At 41.0% G+C, this 17,993-nt stretch overlaps 1 protein-coding gene across 1 annotated transcript in view; it reads left to right on the forward strand.

Moving 5' to 3' along the window:
* Positions 1–17,993, forward strand: part of CCDC39 (coiled-coil domain containing 39) — a 1,972,012-nt gene that overhangs the window by 154,151 nt on the left and 1,799,868 nt on the right. The window contains exon 3 of the mRNA XM_044070181.1: positions 299–445. Within this exon, the coding sequence (XP_043926116.1) occupies positions 299–445 (147 nt within the window). The remainder of the gene's footprint in view (positions 1–298; positions 446–17,993) is intronic.

Here is a 17,993-nt window from a genome sequence, read left to right on the forward strand (position 1 = left end):
TGCTGGGTAGTATGAATCAAATGACCTAAGGAGAGATCAGCAGGGAATGTTTAGCAAAGCAGGAAAGAAAAAAAGAAAATAAATAGGTTGCAAGCTCTTTGGAATATCCTCTTTAGCTGGCTTAACTGGTAGATTTTGCATTGGGAATTGCTCTGGAAGATAGTTTACTATCATCTGCAGCCAGTGGAGAATTAGGTCTTGTAAATGACTTGCAGTGACAGTGAAGTAGTATTTACTTACATTTATATATGCACATCACTAAGCATTTACTGCATTAATACCTGTTTTGTTTTAACAGTCACTTTGCAGAGCTAGAGAAAAGGAAACAGAAACTGAAGAACATTTCAAATCTTTATCTGAGAGAGAAATGGGACGCCTCAAACAAGAGATTAAACGGTTAGAACATGAAATTATTTCTTTAAGAGAGAAGAAGAACATGCAAGAGGTAATCTTAAACAATCACGCAACTCCTTTGGTACAAATGAGCTGGAAATGTTGGTCAGGTTGCCTTTGTTTTTGTAGAAATGTTGTAAAATCACCAAAAATTTTTATTTTTTTATTTCCAGAGACATTTTGTCTAGATTTTCAGTTATCCAAAAATCATCCCCCATCTGCTGTTTGTGCTCACTATGGTATCACTTTGGAAGCTCTCCTAGTTGGTATGTCCCAAGAGTGCAGCCATACCTGGCAGCCTCTAAGAGCCAATGCTGTACATCATGTAGCATTACACTGTGCCCTAATCAATAGAGTTAGCAGGGAGGTGAATATTATCTTCTCATTGTTTTCATCTTCTGCAGCCTTATAATCCAGTTGTGTATTGCCTGTGCCGTCCCTTTTGCATGTTTAAAACATCTGCTGTATCCCATCTGCCTGCATCTCCTGTTGGTACTCTTCTAGTCACCATCTGGAAGGGGGTCATGAGGAAGTCTTTTTACCTACTTGCCTACCGCCCTTCTCTTCCTTCCTGTCAGAGAAGGAAACTTGTCTTTCTGAATCTGTCTTTCTCTAGCTGACTATTCTACTGATCCGGTCCTTTTTTTGGATAATCCTGTTAATCTTAACTTTTTTCATTACCATAATGCTATTGTCACAATCTACAACCAAAGCAGTGGGTGGGTGTTTGGAAGTACTTTTTATAAAACTGCAGAGGACTAGTAAATTTTTCTTCATGTTGTGCAGAACAGCATTCTTATGTTTTTGTAATCATAGAGAGAAGTTTTCCATAAGAAAAAGTTTTGGGTACTGTACGCAGCCTTTTAAAGAGCTTCATTTGGCACATCCTAGCGTAGCCTGATTAATTTATGTACATTCCAGAAAAATCTGGTTAGTTAAACTTTTAGAGAGTAATACATTTCAGCTTTAGCCACAAGAGCAAGATTGATGAACTGCACTTTTACAGGCTTGGTGCCAGAGGACAGAAGAAAATAGCTGGCTGACCTTTCATTTAGCAGCAGTCTTTCAGAAATTTTTTAAAAACATAAAGCCTGCAATACATAAACATGAAAGTACTACAGAGGCTGAAGGATTATAAAACTTCTTTTTATCAGTAGCAGATAAACTCATTGTCCTTCCTCTAACTGTATCGTAATACACATGTACAATAATGATCGTTTTGACCTATAACCTGGTACAGAGGCCAAAAGTTTGGAACTTAAGCACTGATGTACAAACTGAAGAAAACCTGGTTAGTTTCTTGCACTGTGTAGTTCATCTGTCAAACTCTTATTAGGTGTGAGCTTTTGCTAACATAGTTTAAAAGAATGTGTAATTGTCATTGTCCTTCCTCTAACTGTATCGTAATACACATGTACAATAATGATCGTTTTGACCTATAACCTGGTACAGAGGCCAAAAGTTTGGAACTTAAGCACTGATGTACAAACTGAAGAAAACCTGGTTAGTTTCTTGCACTGTGTAGTTCATCTGTCAAACTCTTATTAGGTGTGAGCTTTTGCTAACATAGTTTAAAAGAATGTGTAATAGCAGTAACACCCAGCCTAGTTTTGTATTATGGTGGGGCTTGCTTACAGTAATGCAGTTTTACTTTACTCTGACGATATTACAGTGACTAAATGTTAGCAGTTACCAACAGCAGGTTATAGATTATTGCCACTTGTGCACCCATTTGACCCAAGCTGTATCATTTGCAATTAATTTTAAATTATGCAAATTCATACTTTTTAATTTTCTTTTTGTATTCCTTAGTAACCTACTAATCTGAGATGCTGCTGTTTTGTGCTGGTTTGGCTGACTTGTATAGTATACATCATGATATTGTTAATTTATTATTCGTGCTTCAAGCTAGCATTTGTGAGGCCACTAATTCCCTTATAACATCTGTTCCTCATATTGATAGTTTATAAGGAAACAGTATCAGATTTCATACTGACAAAATCACATTGCAGCATTAGATATGCCTCTCAACCTGCTGCTTTCAGACAAATGACAGAAATAAGGTTAAGCATTTTTATGCAACATGAAATGGCATTCTGAGACCCTTTTCCTCTGCTTTTCCTAACCAAACTATTAACATTTACTATGCTAAATATGTTGTTCACAATTTTTGACTTTCTAGGATTGAATGAAGTATTTACTGTGTAATTGATAGAATTAAAGATCTGTACAGAACTCAATATATTTTAGTGACATAATCCAATGACTACATTTGAAAAGTAAATTAGTTTTTGCTCTAGCTAAGTAGTATACATTGCAGTGGTAGCTGGTGGAATGGGGTGTGGCTGTATTATGGTGTGCTGAACTTTGAACATGGCTCTAAATTTACCTAAATAACTGGTCATACCGTGCTGCATATGCTTAAGCAGCTTAACAGTCTTCCAGCAGTAATCTTCCTGTTCAGAATATGTGCCAGAGTTAATATGCGAAAGATAGTTTCTGCTGTTTTTTTGTTTTCTGTCTAAATCATCACGGTTGCATATTCTGAACTACATTTCAAAAACTAATTTAATTCTATTTGTCAGTATAAATTTTAGGAAGGATTCATGTTTAAACAGCAAGTAGTTCCGCATATCATTTACCAGTTCCACTGACATCCTTTAAAGAAAGCAGACATATGCAGTATGTTTACTTACATCCCTTATATATTTTTTTATTTGAGTATAGCCATGACATGGTGACTAAGTATATTTTTAACAACTAGCCAATGCATTAGATAATGTGAGCCACTCATTTCTATTAAGCCTGGATTCTTCTTTTGACATAATTTCCTGATTTGCCTGTTAATGCCACCAGACAAGAGCAATCTTTGCAAGCAAAGCAATTCTTCATCTTTCCTGTACTGGTTTTAGTTTGCTAAATCCCCACACATAGATTACTGCCATTCATCTTTTCACAGATTTGTCTGTTACTGGTCCATATTCTGCATTTGCATACTTGTTCTATACATTGATGCCAAAATGTTCACAGTAAATTATAAGCCAAAGATAGTATAGACTATAGTGTGTTATGAAACTTTGCTAATATAAAGCAAACTCACTATCTGCCAAAAGAGGTTGTTACAATGTATGGTTCACAGCCATTGATTAAGGATTGTTATTGTGCTGGAACTATTACCACTTTTTATAGTTTCCCCAAAAAATCAGCACAAGAATCTTACATTGTCTTCTGACACTAGACTTGATTTTAGTCAGCGGTCTCTATCTGTGGATAAAAAAGAGAAAAGAAACAAAAAACTTCATTTATTGATCTAAAATATTCTTAACACAGAAAGGCAAGACTGTGTACTGCTAATGAACTTCATTGTGTATTCTTGGGATTGACTCTCTTAATCTCCACTTGCAGACCATATGAATCTGAGCAGTCAGTTAACGAAATGGTGCATCCGTTTTGATTTTGGAAAAAAGTACTTGTGCCTATGGATTTACCTTGGTAAATAAATGAAATCCGACAGATTATGATTTGATCTGTGATCATGACCATTTTTTCTGCGTTACACATGGCTGTCCAGAAATTAATCGTAATAATAAACGTCAAAGGTTAGTCTTGACATTCAAAAAGACCAGATCATGATTATTTGTAGTGCATAGAACTTTAAACTACTTCAGTGTAATACAAAAATTAGAGGGGGAAACTATATGAATGCTAAGTGTTTTACAGTTTTGAAAGTTGTAAAATGGCTACCATTACCACAAAGATAGTGGATACCACAGAACAGCCTTCTCAAAAAGGCAGAATAGAGTGTTTAATAGCTTGTAAAATTGTGTGTGCTTCCCAGTGTTCTCCACCTTTTCTAGTTGGTTTTCTTTCAGGCTGTCTAAGTTTCTTCTTTGCTGGCATCCAAGCAATGTACTTAATAGCCAGTAACCAAATTTTACTAAAACAGACAGAATTACTGGTCCTTATCTGTCAGTTTATTTTATCACACTGGGAGAGATGAAATTAAACTGTTAATGAGTGTTAAGTCATCTTGGAAAGCCTACTAATGATATTTATGCATTCTGCCCTTTACTGACATATACCACTGGCATCTTTGACCTTTTGTGCTTCCTTGACCACAAAGTTTATAGCAAGTTCCTGTTCCATTTATTCCTGCAGAAACTAATTATATTTATTTTTAGCGATCTTTTGCCTTACTTTCTGTCATTTAGTCATAATATTGCATATCATTTTGCAGACTCATAAAACTTTTGGTAAGAAATCTGAGTCTTTCCTATTTCTTTAACTTTAGTGCATCAGTATAACAGACACAAGGCATGCATATTTGTATGTATAATTGAACTGAACAGTTTAAGGCAAACAAAACTAATGGGAGAAACTTCTAAAAAGAGTGAAGATGCAGCTTCTCACCTGAAGCAACCAGTTCATATCTTCCTGCTTCAATGCTTTTGAAGGTGTCTGCAGATGTGCACTGCAGGATTAACAAGTCCGTGGCTTACCACTTTGTTTTTGGTCACTAGTGTTATTACCATGGCATGTGCCCCTTTACAGAGACTGTTATGCTAACAGACCAGATGCAGCATTTTTTGTGTGTTCTTAACATCCAAGATAACCAATGTGTAGACAACCAGAGATGGCTGTGATGCTGAAAACTGGCAACATACAACAATGCCAGTGTATGCTGGCTAGACAGTTACTACTTATCCTTCCATCACTGTCCAACTGGCAACAATGCCAGTGTCTGTTGACTAGACAGTTACTACTTATCCTTCCATCACTGTCCAGCTGGCAACAATGCCAGTGTCTGTTGACTAGACAGTTACTACTTATCCTTCCATCACTGTCCAGCTGGCAACAATGCCAGTGTCTGTTGACTAGACAGTTACTACTTATCCTTCCATCACTGTCCAGCTGTCAACAATGCCAGTGTCTGTTGACTAGACAGTTACTACTTATCCTTCCATCACTGTCCAACTGGCAACAATGCCAGTGTCTGTTGACTAGACAATTACTACTTATCCTTCCATCACTGTCTATATTTCCATAGCTAGCTATTAAGATGTTTATTTTGTATTTGCTGGAGGGTAAACTTTGAAACACAAAACTGTTGGGCTAATTTCACATAATGATAACATACAATAGTGATGAGGATACAGTTTGAAAAGTATGATACCATGTTATACAGGGAAAGCTTGTGGTACTGGGCTGTAGCTCTTTCATTTTTATTTGTTAGAGACAGCTCTTCTTGAGCAATCTCATAACTCGGCCAGCTTTTTCTTCATTTTGACCTCTGATTTTTGCAGTTTCATCAGTTCATCCGAGTAGCTGTTTAAATCTTCAATTTTTCCATCCTTTTATTTGAGTTGATATACTCCATCAATATTTCATTTATTTTAATCAGCTCTGAGCATATTTGATTTATTTTTTCCTCTAGATTACTGAAAGCCACGTCTTGCACCTAAGCTGAAACTTGAACTGCTTTTTGCTGAACAGCTGCATGATTCTTCTCCATCAGTATTTTCTCTTCACCTTTTCTAGATGCTCTTTTAGGCTCTCTAAGTTTCTTCTTTGGTGGCACTCAGGCAGTCTGTTTACTTGCAACTGAATTTATTAAAACTAGCAGAGTTACTGGCCCTTATCTGTGTTTCTTTTTTCACATTGGGAAAGCTGAAATTAAGCTGTTGATCGGTTTGCAGCCATCTTGGAAGTCCTCAAAAGTGACTTGTTTCGTAATCATGTAATGATATTTGATGCAGTATTTAAGCCTGTGCACCACTCTTTGCGCTTAGTGTTATTTTATCATTTATTCTCCTCTAAAATATTCTTAATTTGGAATGCCATAATGTTCTGTTAGCTTTTTTTTCAGCTAATGGCCGTCGCTGCAGCAGTGCTGTCTGTGTCCCCATAATACATTCCTGCTTTCCCTTTTTCATCAAGTTGTATTGTTAATTCTATTATAGTACTCTTAATTGATATTGCTATAAGAATGTCTAATGAGAACATGCATACTTTTTTATTCAGTTGCTCCTTTAATCTGTTCTTTGCCATTATAAAAGTAGACTTCACCTAGACCATTTTACTTCAGTCATAGAGAGTGATTAAAATATTTTTTTAAGTATGAATTTATTTCATTATAATAAGCTTTTCCATTTACTTACTTTTTCTTGTAGATAGGTCAGCTTTAAAAATAGACCTGGGTTATCTCAGGGAGTATTCAGTGTAACAGTAAATCTCTTCCCATTTAATCTTGCTTCTCCTAGCTTGATTTTGGTAGAGCTGGTGCCTATTTCCTTTTCTGCATGGACTATGCATGCGGTTACCTATTGTCTACCAGGTTGGTGTATGCTATGTTAAATCATTTTTATATCTCTGACAGTTGTACATCTCCCACTTCCCTGAAGTATTGTTTACTGTGCATTAGTTTATCTTTATTGTAGTGGCAAAATTTGTTTTTCTTTTTTTTCAGACTTTGTATTTACTTAAATATTGATATGGTTGATGCAATTGATAAATGCAGTTGCGGTAGATACAGTCCCTGAAGACTTTTGTGCCAAATTATTGTCCTTTGGGCCTGAAGATCTCTTCCCCTGTTAATTTTGGGATTACTTCATTAGCTTTTTCTTTACCAGTGCACTCCATATTGCCAACTTCAGGTAAAAGGGCAAAATAAATTAGTCCTTTTAGTGCTTAGGAATCCTGGATAGACTTGGATACCAAAGACCTCCATGAAAAAATTGAGAAGCCCAATAGTTCAAGTCTCTACATTTTGAAAGTTAAACTCTGTGTTGAAAAAAACAACAGTGAATTCTGAAGCTCATTGCTACACTTTTAAAGCATTTTCTCAGAGGAGCTTCTTCCCCCTGCACCCCCCCCTCCCCCACACACACACATATGTCCTGTTTATTTATACTGACTCTAAGATTGCTGTAGCTCAAAGTAGGAAAAATATTCCAAAATATTGCAGTCTTGGACTTTATTTTTTTATCCCCTATAATTACACTTGCAGTTCTGCAATCTAAAGATTGCAGTCTTGGTAGTTAAACTTTCAACAGGCACCTGTACAAAAGACAGTACTGAAATAAGTGTCTTAACTGATACCATATAAGATACTCATATAAGCAATGTTGTTAAACGTGCTGGAACTTATGTCTAGGTTCTTGAAGAACAGATTCATACTTATGAATTGCAGGCTTTGGAAAAAGGAGAGTCTGAGGTATTTCACTTCCTCAGAGAATACTTCCTTCTTAGTCTGGGTAAGTCTGTGATAGTCCCCCCCTACCGCAAAGCTAACTGAAAAAGGCTGGGCAAACAACTCATTGGTACTTTTATGGAAAGGAACAAGATGCCTGCCAAAGTACCTAAAGCAGACTGCTAGAAGTTTGAGGTAAAGCTAAGCTAGCCTTTACCTACGTTGGTACCTGCAAAGGTTCCTTATAAATCAAACAAGGTGTGATGTCTTTTTTCTGGGCCAGTAATCAAAAAACCTTAATCCTCACCACTGACACTGGAGAGGGACATTCACTTGGAATAAAAATGGATGCACCCAGTATTTCCAGATGCAGCTGTCTGCATCAAGCACATAGGTGGTAGTCTACTTAACACCGAAAGTGTGATAAGAGACCTTGGGACACAGGTGGACAGTAGTCACTCCTTTGATAATCACATCGCCACAGTAGTCAGGAAATCCTTCTACGTGGCACACCTCATCACAAAAGGTTTCTCATCCAGGAAAAAAGAGGTCATTGTTCCCCTCTACTCGTCACTCATTAGACCCATTATAGAGTACAATGCCCCTTTTGGTATATAGCTCACAAGACATCTACAACAACTGGAAAGGCCACAGAAATACCTCACAAAGGGGATTACTGGCCTCAAGGAGATGCCCTATGCAGACCGTCTCAAAAAACTGCAGCTTTACTCCGTTACATATCGCCTGCTCAAAGGCGATCTCTGCCTAACACACAAAGCTATATCAAACCCAGAGCTTTTAGACATGCTCCACTTAAAGAAATCCCAATCTCTACGAGCTACATGCTCTAGGGACCTAAACCTTGTCACCACAATAAACAGAACATGCTAGAGGGATAGATTCCTGTCCCAAAGACTTCCCATACTCTGGAACAAACTACCTATCTATATCAAACAAAGCTCCTCATTAGCACTCTTCAAGAAAAATCTTGATGATTGGATGGGAGATAGGAAATTCATCCCGGGGATCACTTCTGTGGCTCTGCTCGACAGTGGCACAGGAAAATAATTTTCTTGGGTGGCGAAAGCCAGGGTACCTTTGGCTAGGCTTATATAGGCCCTAGGGCCAATAGCCTAGTACCTACCTATGAACAATTTCTCTTAAGAGCACACAGGGAACACACTCAGTCCAAGGTCTGGATTTCTCTCCAGGGCCCCGGTGAGACTTCCCACTGGCACAGCTATATAGTTGAGTCCAAACCAAGTCATCCACTACTCTCTCTGTGAAACCAGTGCTTTATGTCCCTGCCCCAAGTAGCTGACACACCCACTCTTTGAGATCGATTTGCACACACACACACGTGTGAAGGACTGGCACAGATTTACTAGCTATGCTCCCTTCTGCCCAGACTATAAGATAAGTCACCAAAAGGATTCAGTCTGAGGCAGATAACAGCAACCACACAAGGTTTATTGTAGTATTATTAATGCCAACTATATCTCAATAAAAACGTTTTCGTCGGAGAATACTCTCTGACTTCCTCAGATAATACAAATGTGACCCCTGAATGGCATTTAAATACTAGTCACATAAATTACAAAATAGACTAATTAATTGACAATCACCTGTTAAAGTAACAGTGTCTACCTTGTACATGTGCTATAATAGATACAAGGTAGTTCAAACTGTAATATCAGCATAAAATAGTACAAAAAATATAGAAAGTAAAAAATGTATATAAAGAATATATATTGTAAAATTGTTTTGTAGGGCGGCCACGGTGGTGCAGTGGTTAGCATTGCCGCCTCACAGCAAGAGGTTCTCCGGTTCGATCCTCGGCTGGGGTGCCTTCTGTGCGGAGTCTGCATGTCCTCCCTGTGGTCGCGTGGGTTTCCTCCGGGTGCTCCGGTTTCCTCCCACATCCCAAAGACATGCTGCAGGTGGATTGGACACTCTAAATTGGCCCTAGGTGTGCGTGTGAGTGTGCCTTCTGTGGAAGGTTGGGCGCCGGGCTGGCAACTCGACACCGTAAAACTCCACTGCCATTCAATGTGTGGACAGGTGATCCGCTGTGGCGACCCCTAACCGGGATAAAGCCGAAAGAAGAAGAAGAAGATTGTAAAATTGTTTTGTGTATAAAAACAACAAATAATAAACCCCATACTGGCAAACTTGTTGTAAAACATTTTAGACTAATTAAGTTCATATAACATAAAAATATGTACATACATATACAAATATTACAATATGTACTATAAAAATATATTAATGTATATGATGTAGACATACTCATATAAAAAACATCTAGTATGTACATTATACCTGCTTAGAATAAACATTGGCAAAAAGGATGACCTAAAAAACCTGTATACATATATAATAAGTGAGCTTCACAATTTAGCTGCTCTTAACCGAAGTAGAGGGGCAATAGATATGTTGTCATTCAGTCCTGGTATTCTATTAGCTTCCAATATTATTTGCCAATAGGTCTCTCGATACTCCAGTTTAGTTTTCCAAGGGCCACCACTGGCTTCTCTGGGGAGGGTTTCCTAAACGAAGAACAAAAACTTTGCTCGATTACATACTAAAGTATGTTTATATAGAGCATTTTGTTTTTGAATTTTGTAATTATGCTCATATATTCTACATCTTAATTGTATCTCAGTTTTTCCGACATAGAACCCTTCACACATCTGGCACATAGCAATGTATACTAGCTCTTGTGTATTACAATTGGAGTAAGAGGATGCTGAAATCCATCTATTCCTAGCTGGAATGAATAATGTTAAGTTGTCAATCTTGCCTTCATTCTTGCTGGATGGGTTCGGAGCCGATCCTCAGCTCCGACTCGGCCAATACTAAAGCTCGAGAGCTAATTCCACCAGCTCGAGGCTCCCCTATATCCCACAATGCTAGGTGGTAACTACCCAGATCTCGTTTGCCGCTTAGCTGACGAGGTGCTTCTTCTACCGGCTCTGGCAGGTTAGTAAGTTTTCTTGTTTAGAAACTTCTATTTCAACCCCTATTTTTTTTCCTTTTAGCATAGTTTTATGTATAGTATTTCATTAGTTTAAATTGGGTCCCCCTCTTGTGTCAGAAATCCCTTTTTATTCCCTTCTTAACTTTTAGGCCTTTGGCCCTCTCCCTCTCCTTCCCCTAGTCCTTCAGTGTGACTGGATTTTTATTTTGCTTAAGGGTGTGTTTGTGTGTTGTGTTTGTGTTTTTCCACTGAGTTTATGATGTCTAAAGACTCCAAGGTCTCAGGCTTCAAGAAGTGTGATTCGTGCTGTCAGAAAATGTCTCTGACAGACGGTCACACTTCTTGTGTATATTACCTGGGACCTTTGCACCTGCAGGACACATGTGCTGTGTGCCATGCATTCAGCCCTAGAGTCCTGCAGGAATGCAAAAATAAATTGATATTACGTGGCTTGTTAAAGCCTGAAGGCCTCCCGACCCAGTCTGTGTCGGGGAAGCCTTCTAAGACTTCCAGACCGTCGGCTCCAGTTTCAGAGCCATCCCCTGGAAGCATTAAATCGGCTTCGACATCGGCTCTGGCTGGAGACGATGTTTCCAAATCTCATACCATCACCTCGGCTCCGGCTGGAGCCAAGGTTGACAAGACTCAGTCGGCTCCGATAGGCTTATCGGAGCCACCTGCTAAGAAGAGGTCTAGGTCCCCTTCCATCAGCTTCATCCATTCGGCGCCAGGATCTCCTCTTCTATCAGAACAGAGCCATAGGTCTCATTCCTCTCGTTCCTCCAGGCTGTCCGACCATGATTTACAAAGGGTGGTGAGTAGACTTCTCAAGTCCGAGTCACTGGCCCAAATGCTGCATAGCCCTACTCAACAGTCAGCAGCTATTTCCATCCCTGATTTTATTTCTCCTCCAACTCCTTTGAGTTCGGAGCCGGGGCTCATCGGAGCCATGGCTGTCGGTGCTTCGGAGCCGATACCTTCCCTTTCAGCTCCGTCGTCTGCTCCGATTTCCTCATTGGAGGGATCTCGGCACCGAGCTTCCCTCGGAGGCTCCGAGGGGGCAAGTGGCATCGGACCCTTGTCTGACCCCGTTCTCCCTCTCGCAGCGTCGGCGCTGGTGAGTTCGGCTCTGACATCGGCCTCGGAGCCGTCCCTGTCAGTGCCGGGGGGGGTCCTTGTCTCCTCGGAGCGGGGACCTCCGGCCTTGCCTGATGGGGGTGCCTTCGAGGTCATGCAGAGCGTGCTAGACCCAGTGTCTACTCCACAGTCGGCTCAGCTCCTCCCTCTTCAGTGCCTGTGGTGATTTCTACCCATCCCCTTGTATCAGACCACAGAGAGCCAGCTCCTCAGGTTTTCCCATTGGGAATTTCCTCCTCTTCCGAGGTCTCTCCTGATCCGGTAGGAGAACCCCCTCGGAAGAGACAGTGCAAGAGGAAGCACATTGACTCCCCTGAGTCTATCACCTCTGACACGGACTTGGTTGAATCTGAAGGTTCCCCTCCGTCCCACTCTGAGGATGTCTCCTTTGCTGACATCCTTGAAATCCTGAAACAGAGGGGGAACTGGCCCGCCCTTAACCCTTCAGAGGATGAGTCAGTTTACCTTGAGGCGTTTGGCTCTCGCCCTTCCACCTCCTGGGTGTCCCCTCCCTTTGACCCCCTTATGGAAGTGGTGGCAATGAAGGCTTGGACGGCCCCTGATTCAGTGGAACCTACCCCAAGGAGGCCGTCAAAATTTATTACTGTCTCTAAGGAGAAAGAATTTCTATCAAAAGGTGTCTCTGTTGATGCCATGGTGGTGGCCGCAGCCACTAAGAAGGAGTTAGCCGATCCTTCAGTACCTGTCCATCCTCCTAATAAGGAGTCTAGGACCATGGACAGGTACGGTAAGCAGATGTTTTTGTCAGCGACCTTTTCAATGCGGTCACTGAACTACTTGTGTCACTTCACCCATCTCCAGAGAGATTTGCTCAAAGATATGGGTGAGGCTATACAGGATCCAACAGCTGAGGGGTTCCAAGACAAAATGAACTCCCAGTTGGCAACCCTGAATTCGATTGTTAACTCCTCCATGCGACTTATCTCATATGCTGCTGATGGGGCGAGTAGGGCCGCAGGCACAGGTGTAGCTTTACGATGTCATGCCTGGATGCGGCTTTGCAATTTTGCAGACCCTTTCAAGACGTCCTTCACCAATTCCCCCTTTGATGGCTCAACATTGTTTGGTCCTCAGGTGAAGGATACATTGACTAGGTGCGAGGTGGAAGGTAAGACTCTCTCTGCTGTGGGAGTCCATTTTTCTACCCCTTCTAGACCTTATCCAAAGGGTCAGAGGGGAGGAAAGATGTGGTTCCGCAAGCCTCAGGGAGTCTCATCTGATGCACAAGGTCGATTCCCCTCTAGAGGCAGAGGGAGGAATAACAATAGATGCCGCCCTAGAGGCAGAGGAGGTCCGCAAAACCAGGGTAGCAGAGAAACTTTCTCTGATAAACCCTTTCAGCATCCCTGAGGAGCTGCCCGGCTGTCCACCTTCGGAGGCAGTCGGGAGAAGATTATCACTGTACCCAAAAGCCTGGCTTTCCCTCACCCAAGACAAATGGGTACAGTCAATCATAAACGAGGATTACAAAATTCCCTTTATTCACATCCCTTCCCAATCCAAAGGATTCCTTCCAGACGTTCCACCCAGTCTAAGGGAACAAGTAGCACTAGAAATATCAAAGCTGCTATCAAAAAGAGCTATCCAATCAGTCCCAGCAGACCAACAAGGATCCGGAATTTACTTCAAATTCTTTTTGGTACCAAAAAAAACCGGGACTGGAGACCTATACTGGATCTCAGCAAGTTAAACAATTATATAAAAAAAACAAAATTCCGGATGGTCACGCTACAGTCCATTCTACCCTTCTTGGGTCAGGACAATTGGATGTGCTTGATAGACCTTCAGGATGCTTACTACCATATCAAAATGCACAGATGCTCCAGGAGGTTTCTCCGCTTTAGGCTGGGAGCCAGTCACTACCAGTTCAGAGCCCTGCCCTTTGGTCTCACTACAGCCCCCCAAGTGTTTACCAAATGCATGGCGGTGGTCCCGGTTCACTTGAGACGTCAAGGATTCCAGGTGTTTCCATATTTAGATGACTGGCTCCTTACCACCACCACCAGACATCAACTGCTTCTAGCCAGAGACTTCACCATCCAAACTTGCCAGGCTCTAGGCATCTCAATAAATTTCGGAAAATCTGCCTTGTCGCCTTGTCAATCTATTACCTTTATAGGCGCCACCTTAGACACACTCAATCTTTCCGTCAGACTTACAGAGCAAAGAGTGTTAGATATCTGCAAACAAGTTTACCTTCTATTGCAATGCAACAAGGTCAAAGCCAGGGTTGTCTTGAAGGTATTAGGACTCATGGCAACTACTATCACCCTTCTCCCCTTAGCTCATTTCCACATGAGGATCCTCCAATGGATGCTGTTTACTCAATGGTCCTTCCAACAGCTCCCGATCTCTCACATCATATTAACTCAATAATAACAAAATAATAACTCAATCATGCAAGAATCACCTGTCTTGGTGGATCACATCACCTCAAGTTCTCCAAAGCAGACCTTTCACCCCCCCCAGTCGCCACGGTGACAACGGACGCCTCCCTGATCGGGTGTGGGGGGGGCATTATCAGGGCAGGACAGTCCAGGGCATGTGGCAACCTTTCGAGTGCCACTTGCACATAAATGTCTTAGAGATGAGAGCAGTGCTTTTAGCGTTGCAAGCCCTTCAGGACTGTCTTCCCAAGGGGACTATTGTAACTCAGACGGACAACATGTCCGTAGTGTGGTACATCAACAAACAGGGTGGAACCAGATCCTACCCCTTATGTCGAGAGGCACTCAGACTTTGGCAGTGGGTGATTTCTTCTCGGCGTTTTCTGATAGCAACGCACATTCCCGGGAAGTCCAACGTGATTGCGGACAGGTTGAGCAGGGCCATTCTCATGCCCCACGAGTGGTCTCTGAAGAAATCGGTGCTGGAAGAAGTCTTCCAAAGATGGGGCCAGCCTTGCTGCGATCTTTTTGCTACTCCCCAAAACAGCAAGTGTCACGACTTCTTCACTCTCTTCCTGTTACCAGGCCATCCCACCAGAGACGCTCTAGTCGACGATTGGCCCCGGGGACTTCTGTATGCCTTTCCCCCTTTTCCACTGATATCTCAATTAATTTAGAAAGCTATCGCCTTGAGAGTTACAATGATCCTCATTGCCCCTTACTGGCCTCGACAGATATGGTTTCCGTTCCTCCATCATTACCTGTTGGAGCAGCCTTGGCATCTGGACCCAGTGCCAGATCTGTTGACCCACCAGTCGGGTCAGCTGCACCACTCCCTTCATTCTCTCAACCTCACAGCGTGGTTTCTCCAATTCCTACCCTAGCCAGACTTCCCTTAATCTCTCATTCGGTCCGGAACATCCTGATAGCCTCTCACAAATCTTCTACCAGGAAGATTTATAATAGTAAGTGGAAACGTTTTTCCTTCTGGGCAGCTTCAAAAAATATAGACCCCTTCACTGCACCTATCCAGTCTATCCTAGACTTTCTGGCAGAGCTCTTCCATTTAGGCTCTTCTTCATCTACCATTAGAGTACAACTAGCTGCTGTATCTAATTTTCATGTAGGAGTCTCAGACTCCAGTATCATGTCCCATAAGCTCTGCAAAGCCTTTTTTAGAGGTGTTTTTCTGCTCAAGCCCCCAGTCAAAGATCCCCCACCTCAATGGGACTTGAATTTGGTTCTGACATCCTTGATCCCCCCCCCCCCCTTCGAACCAGCGGCTTCATGCCCTCTTAAGCTGCTCTCATGGAAAACACTTTTTCTAATAGCCATAACTTCAGCTAGAAGGGTATCTGAACTTCATGCTCTGTGCAGTCGTCCTCCTTACTTAGTTTTCCACAAAGATAGGATGTCCCTCCGGACTAATCCGTCCTTCTTACCTAAAGTTTCCTCTCATCTGAACCAAACGATTGATCTCCCCGTCTTCTTCCCTGACTATTCCAACAGGTCGGAACAAAAGTTACATTTTCTAGATGTTCACCACCAACTTAGATATTATTTAGACAGGACTAAACAGTTCAGGAAATCTGATCAGCTTTTCCTGTCTTATGCGGAAGGGAAATTGGGCCTTCCAGTTACTAAGGTGTCCCTTTCAAGATGGCTTACCTGTATAATTACCTTCATCTATGAAATCAGACATCAAAAACTGCCTTCAAGACCTAGAGCTCATTCAACTAGGGCATTAGCTACATCTGTAGCTTTTCAGGACAGGCTACCAATAGATTCCATTTGTGCAGCAGCCACTTGGGCTTCTCCTCATACCTTCATTTTACATTACAAATTGGATATGGCCTCCAGAAACCATGCCAACTTTGGTTCCACTGTTCTCAAGAGTCTGTTCCGATAGGCCACCCGGATTAAGGTGCTAGGGACGCGGTCCCATCCAGCAAGAATGAAGGCGAGATTGACAACTTAGCATTAAGAAGTTATGTACCTACCATAACGTTCCATGTTAGTTGTCTTCTTCTCGCCTTCTTTCTTGCATCCCACTCTCCTTCCCCCTAGCCTGGACAGACCAATAGGAAATTTTGGGATCTTCCTTTGGAGTTTCCTTCCCACATGTTCTACCACCTCTATTCCCCCTTTTATGTTTGTGGTAGATTACATTCAGGTTTATATAGAGGTGGGTTCTTTTTTCTCCATACTGTGGCGACCAGAACTGCTTGGTTTAGCTATCAAACGAGATCTGAGTAGTTACCACCTAGCATTGTGGGATATAGGGGAGCCTCGAGCCGGAGGAATTAACTCTCGAGCTTTAGTATTGGCCGAGTCGGAGCCGAGGATCGGCTCCAAACCCATCCAGCAAGAAAGAAGTCGAGAAGAAGACAACTAACATGGAACGCTATGGTAGGTACATAACTTCTTATTTTCTCTGTTTGAAAAATACTGTTACATTGGGAACAGGCCCCACACTTGAATGTACCCTTGCGTTGATTGGAAAACGCATTAACTGGCCCCCCCATATGCAAGTATATTTTTGATGTTACTACCCCTCCGGAAAACAGTTTTCACTGACTTCCCTTTAAGGTTGGGGAGGTAGTAAAATCACTGAATTTCTCCCATTCTTTTTCCACTATGTTTCTAATAATACCAGCATTTACACTGTAATCAGTAACAAAGGCTGTTTGTAACCTTACTGTTGTTTTTTGAACATTGTTAGAACCCATTAAAGGGTGTATGTTCCCAGTACCTAAAACGGGTCTACATTTGTTGTTCCTACCTTCCCCCACCTCATTCTGTATATTAATAATAAAATCCTCTGGGTATCCCCTTTCCATGAACATTTTGGTTACATTTTGGCACACTAAGATGTAATCATGCTCATCAGATGTCATTCGGCAAGCCTGAATGAATTGCCCCTTGACTATCCCTTTCTTTTGATATAGGGGATGGGAACTAGTATACTGAATATAGGTGTTAGAAAAAGTAGGCTTCCTATAAATGGTAGATTTACAACCTGTTTCATCAACAGTTAAAGACACATCTAAGTAATTTTCTGTGTTGTAACCTGATAGGTTAATGTCAAAAAATGAGTGCTTTGATTCAAATAAATAATGAAATCCTGTAATTGCCCTTGGGTGCCAGTCCAAAAGATGCAGATATCATCCAGGAATCTAGTGTATAAGTTGATAATCCAAAACGTGAGCAAGTAGTGGATAAATAAAACTAATAACCAAGTAACCACCACCGATTCCAGGCACAAATATATCCGGTCCAGATGAAAGGTTCAAAAGTTTATTCTCCTTAAAAATGCCAGCAAGTAAAAACAAGCAATAACATTCACAGATAAAACGTTTTCGTCTTCAACTTCCTCAGCATTAACAACCATTGTTAAAAAAACTGTCTTTTGTATGTTTTACAGTCCACATCAACATTCAAACTACCCAATCATAACCCAGGCTGCTTAAAATAATGATTAGTGCTTAAAGAAATAGATATACTTGTTTTACAATGCAAATTGTCATATAAAATTTAAAGTCCATAAATATACTGTGACAATTGAACTAATAATATTGGTTTACTTGATGAAATTTGTTTAAAAGTGTGTGTTTGTTTATTATTATTAAAAAAACATTTTATTAAAATTAAATTAGATCCTGCACTGCTTGATGTGTGGCCCATTATAATCTTGTATATTTCACCATCTAGTGATGTAAATTAATATCACAGGCCATTTTTGTAGTATAACATAAACAGAATTAAAAGTATGTATAGAAGATATATATATATATATAAAAATATGTATAAAAAATGTTTTTTTTTTAAATCTTGCAAGTGTAAAAATACATTGTAGTAAAAAATGTATAATCAATTATAATAATAA

The sequence above is a fragment of the Protopterus annectens genome, chromosome 4.part1 (genome assembly GCF_019279795.1).
Source record: "Protopterus annectens isolate FY-2018-M chromosome 4.part1, PAN1.0, whole genome shotgun sequence".
Classification (NCBI taxonomy): Eukaryota; Metazoa; Chordata; order Ceratodontiformes; family Protopteridae; genus Protopterus; species Protopterus annectens.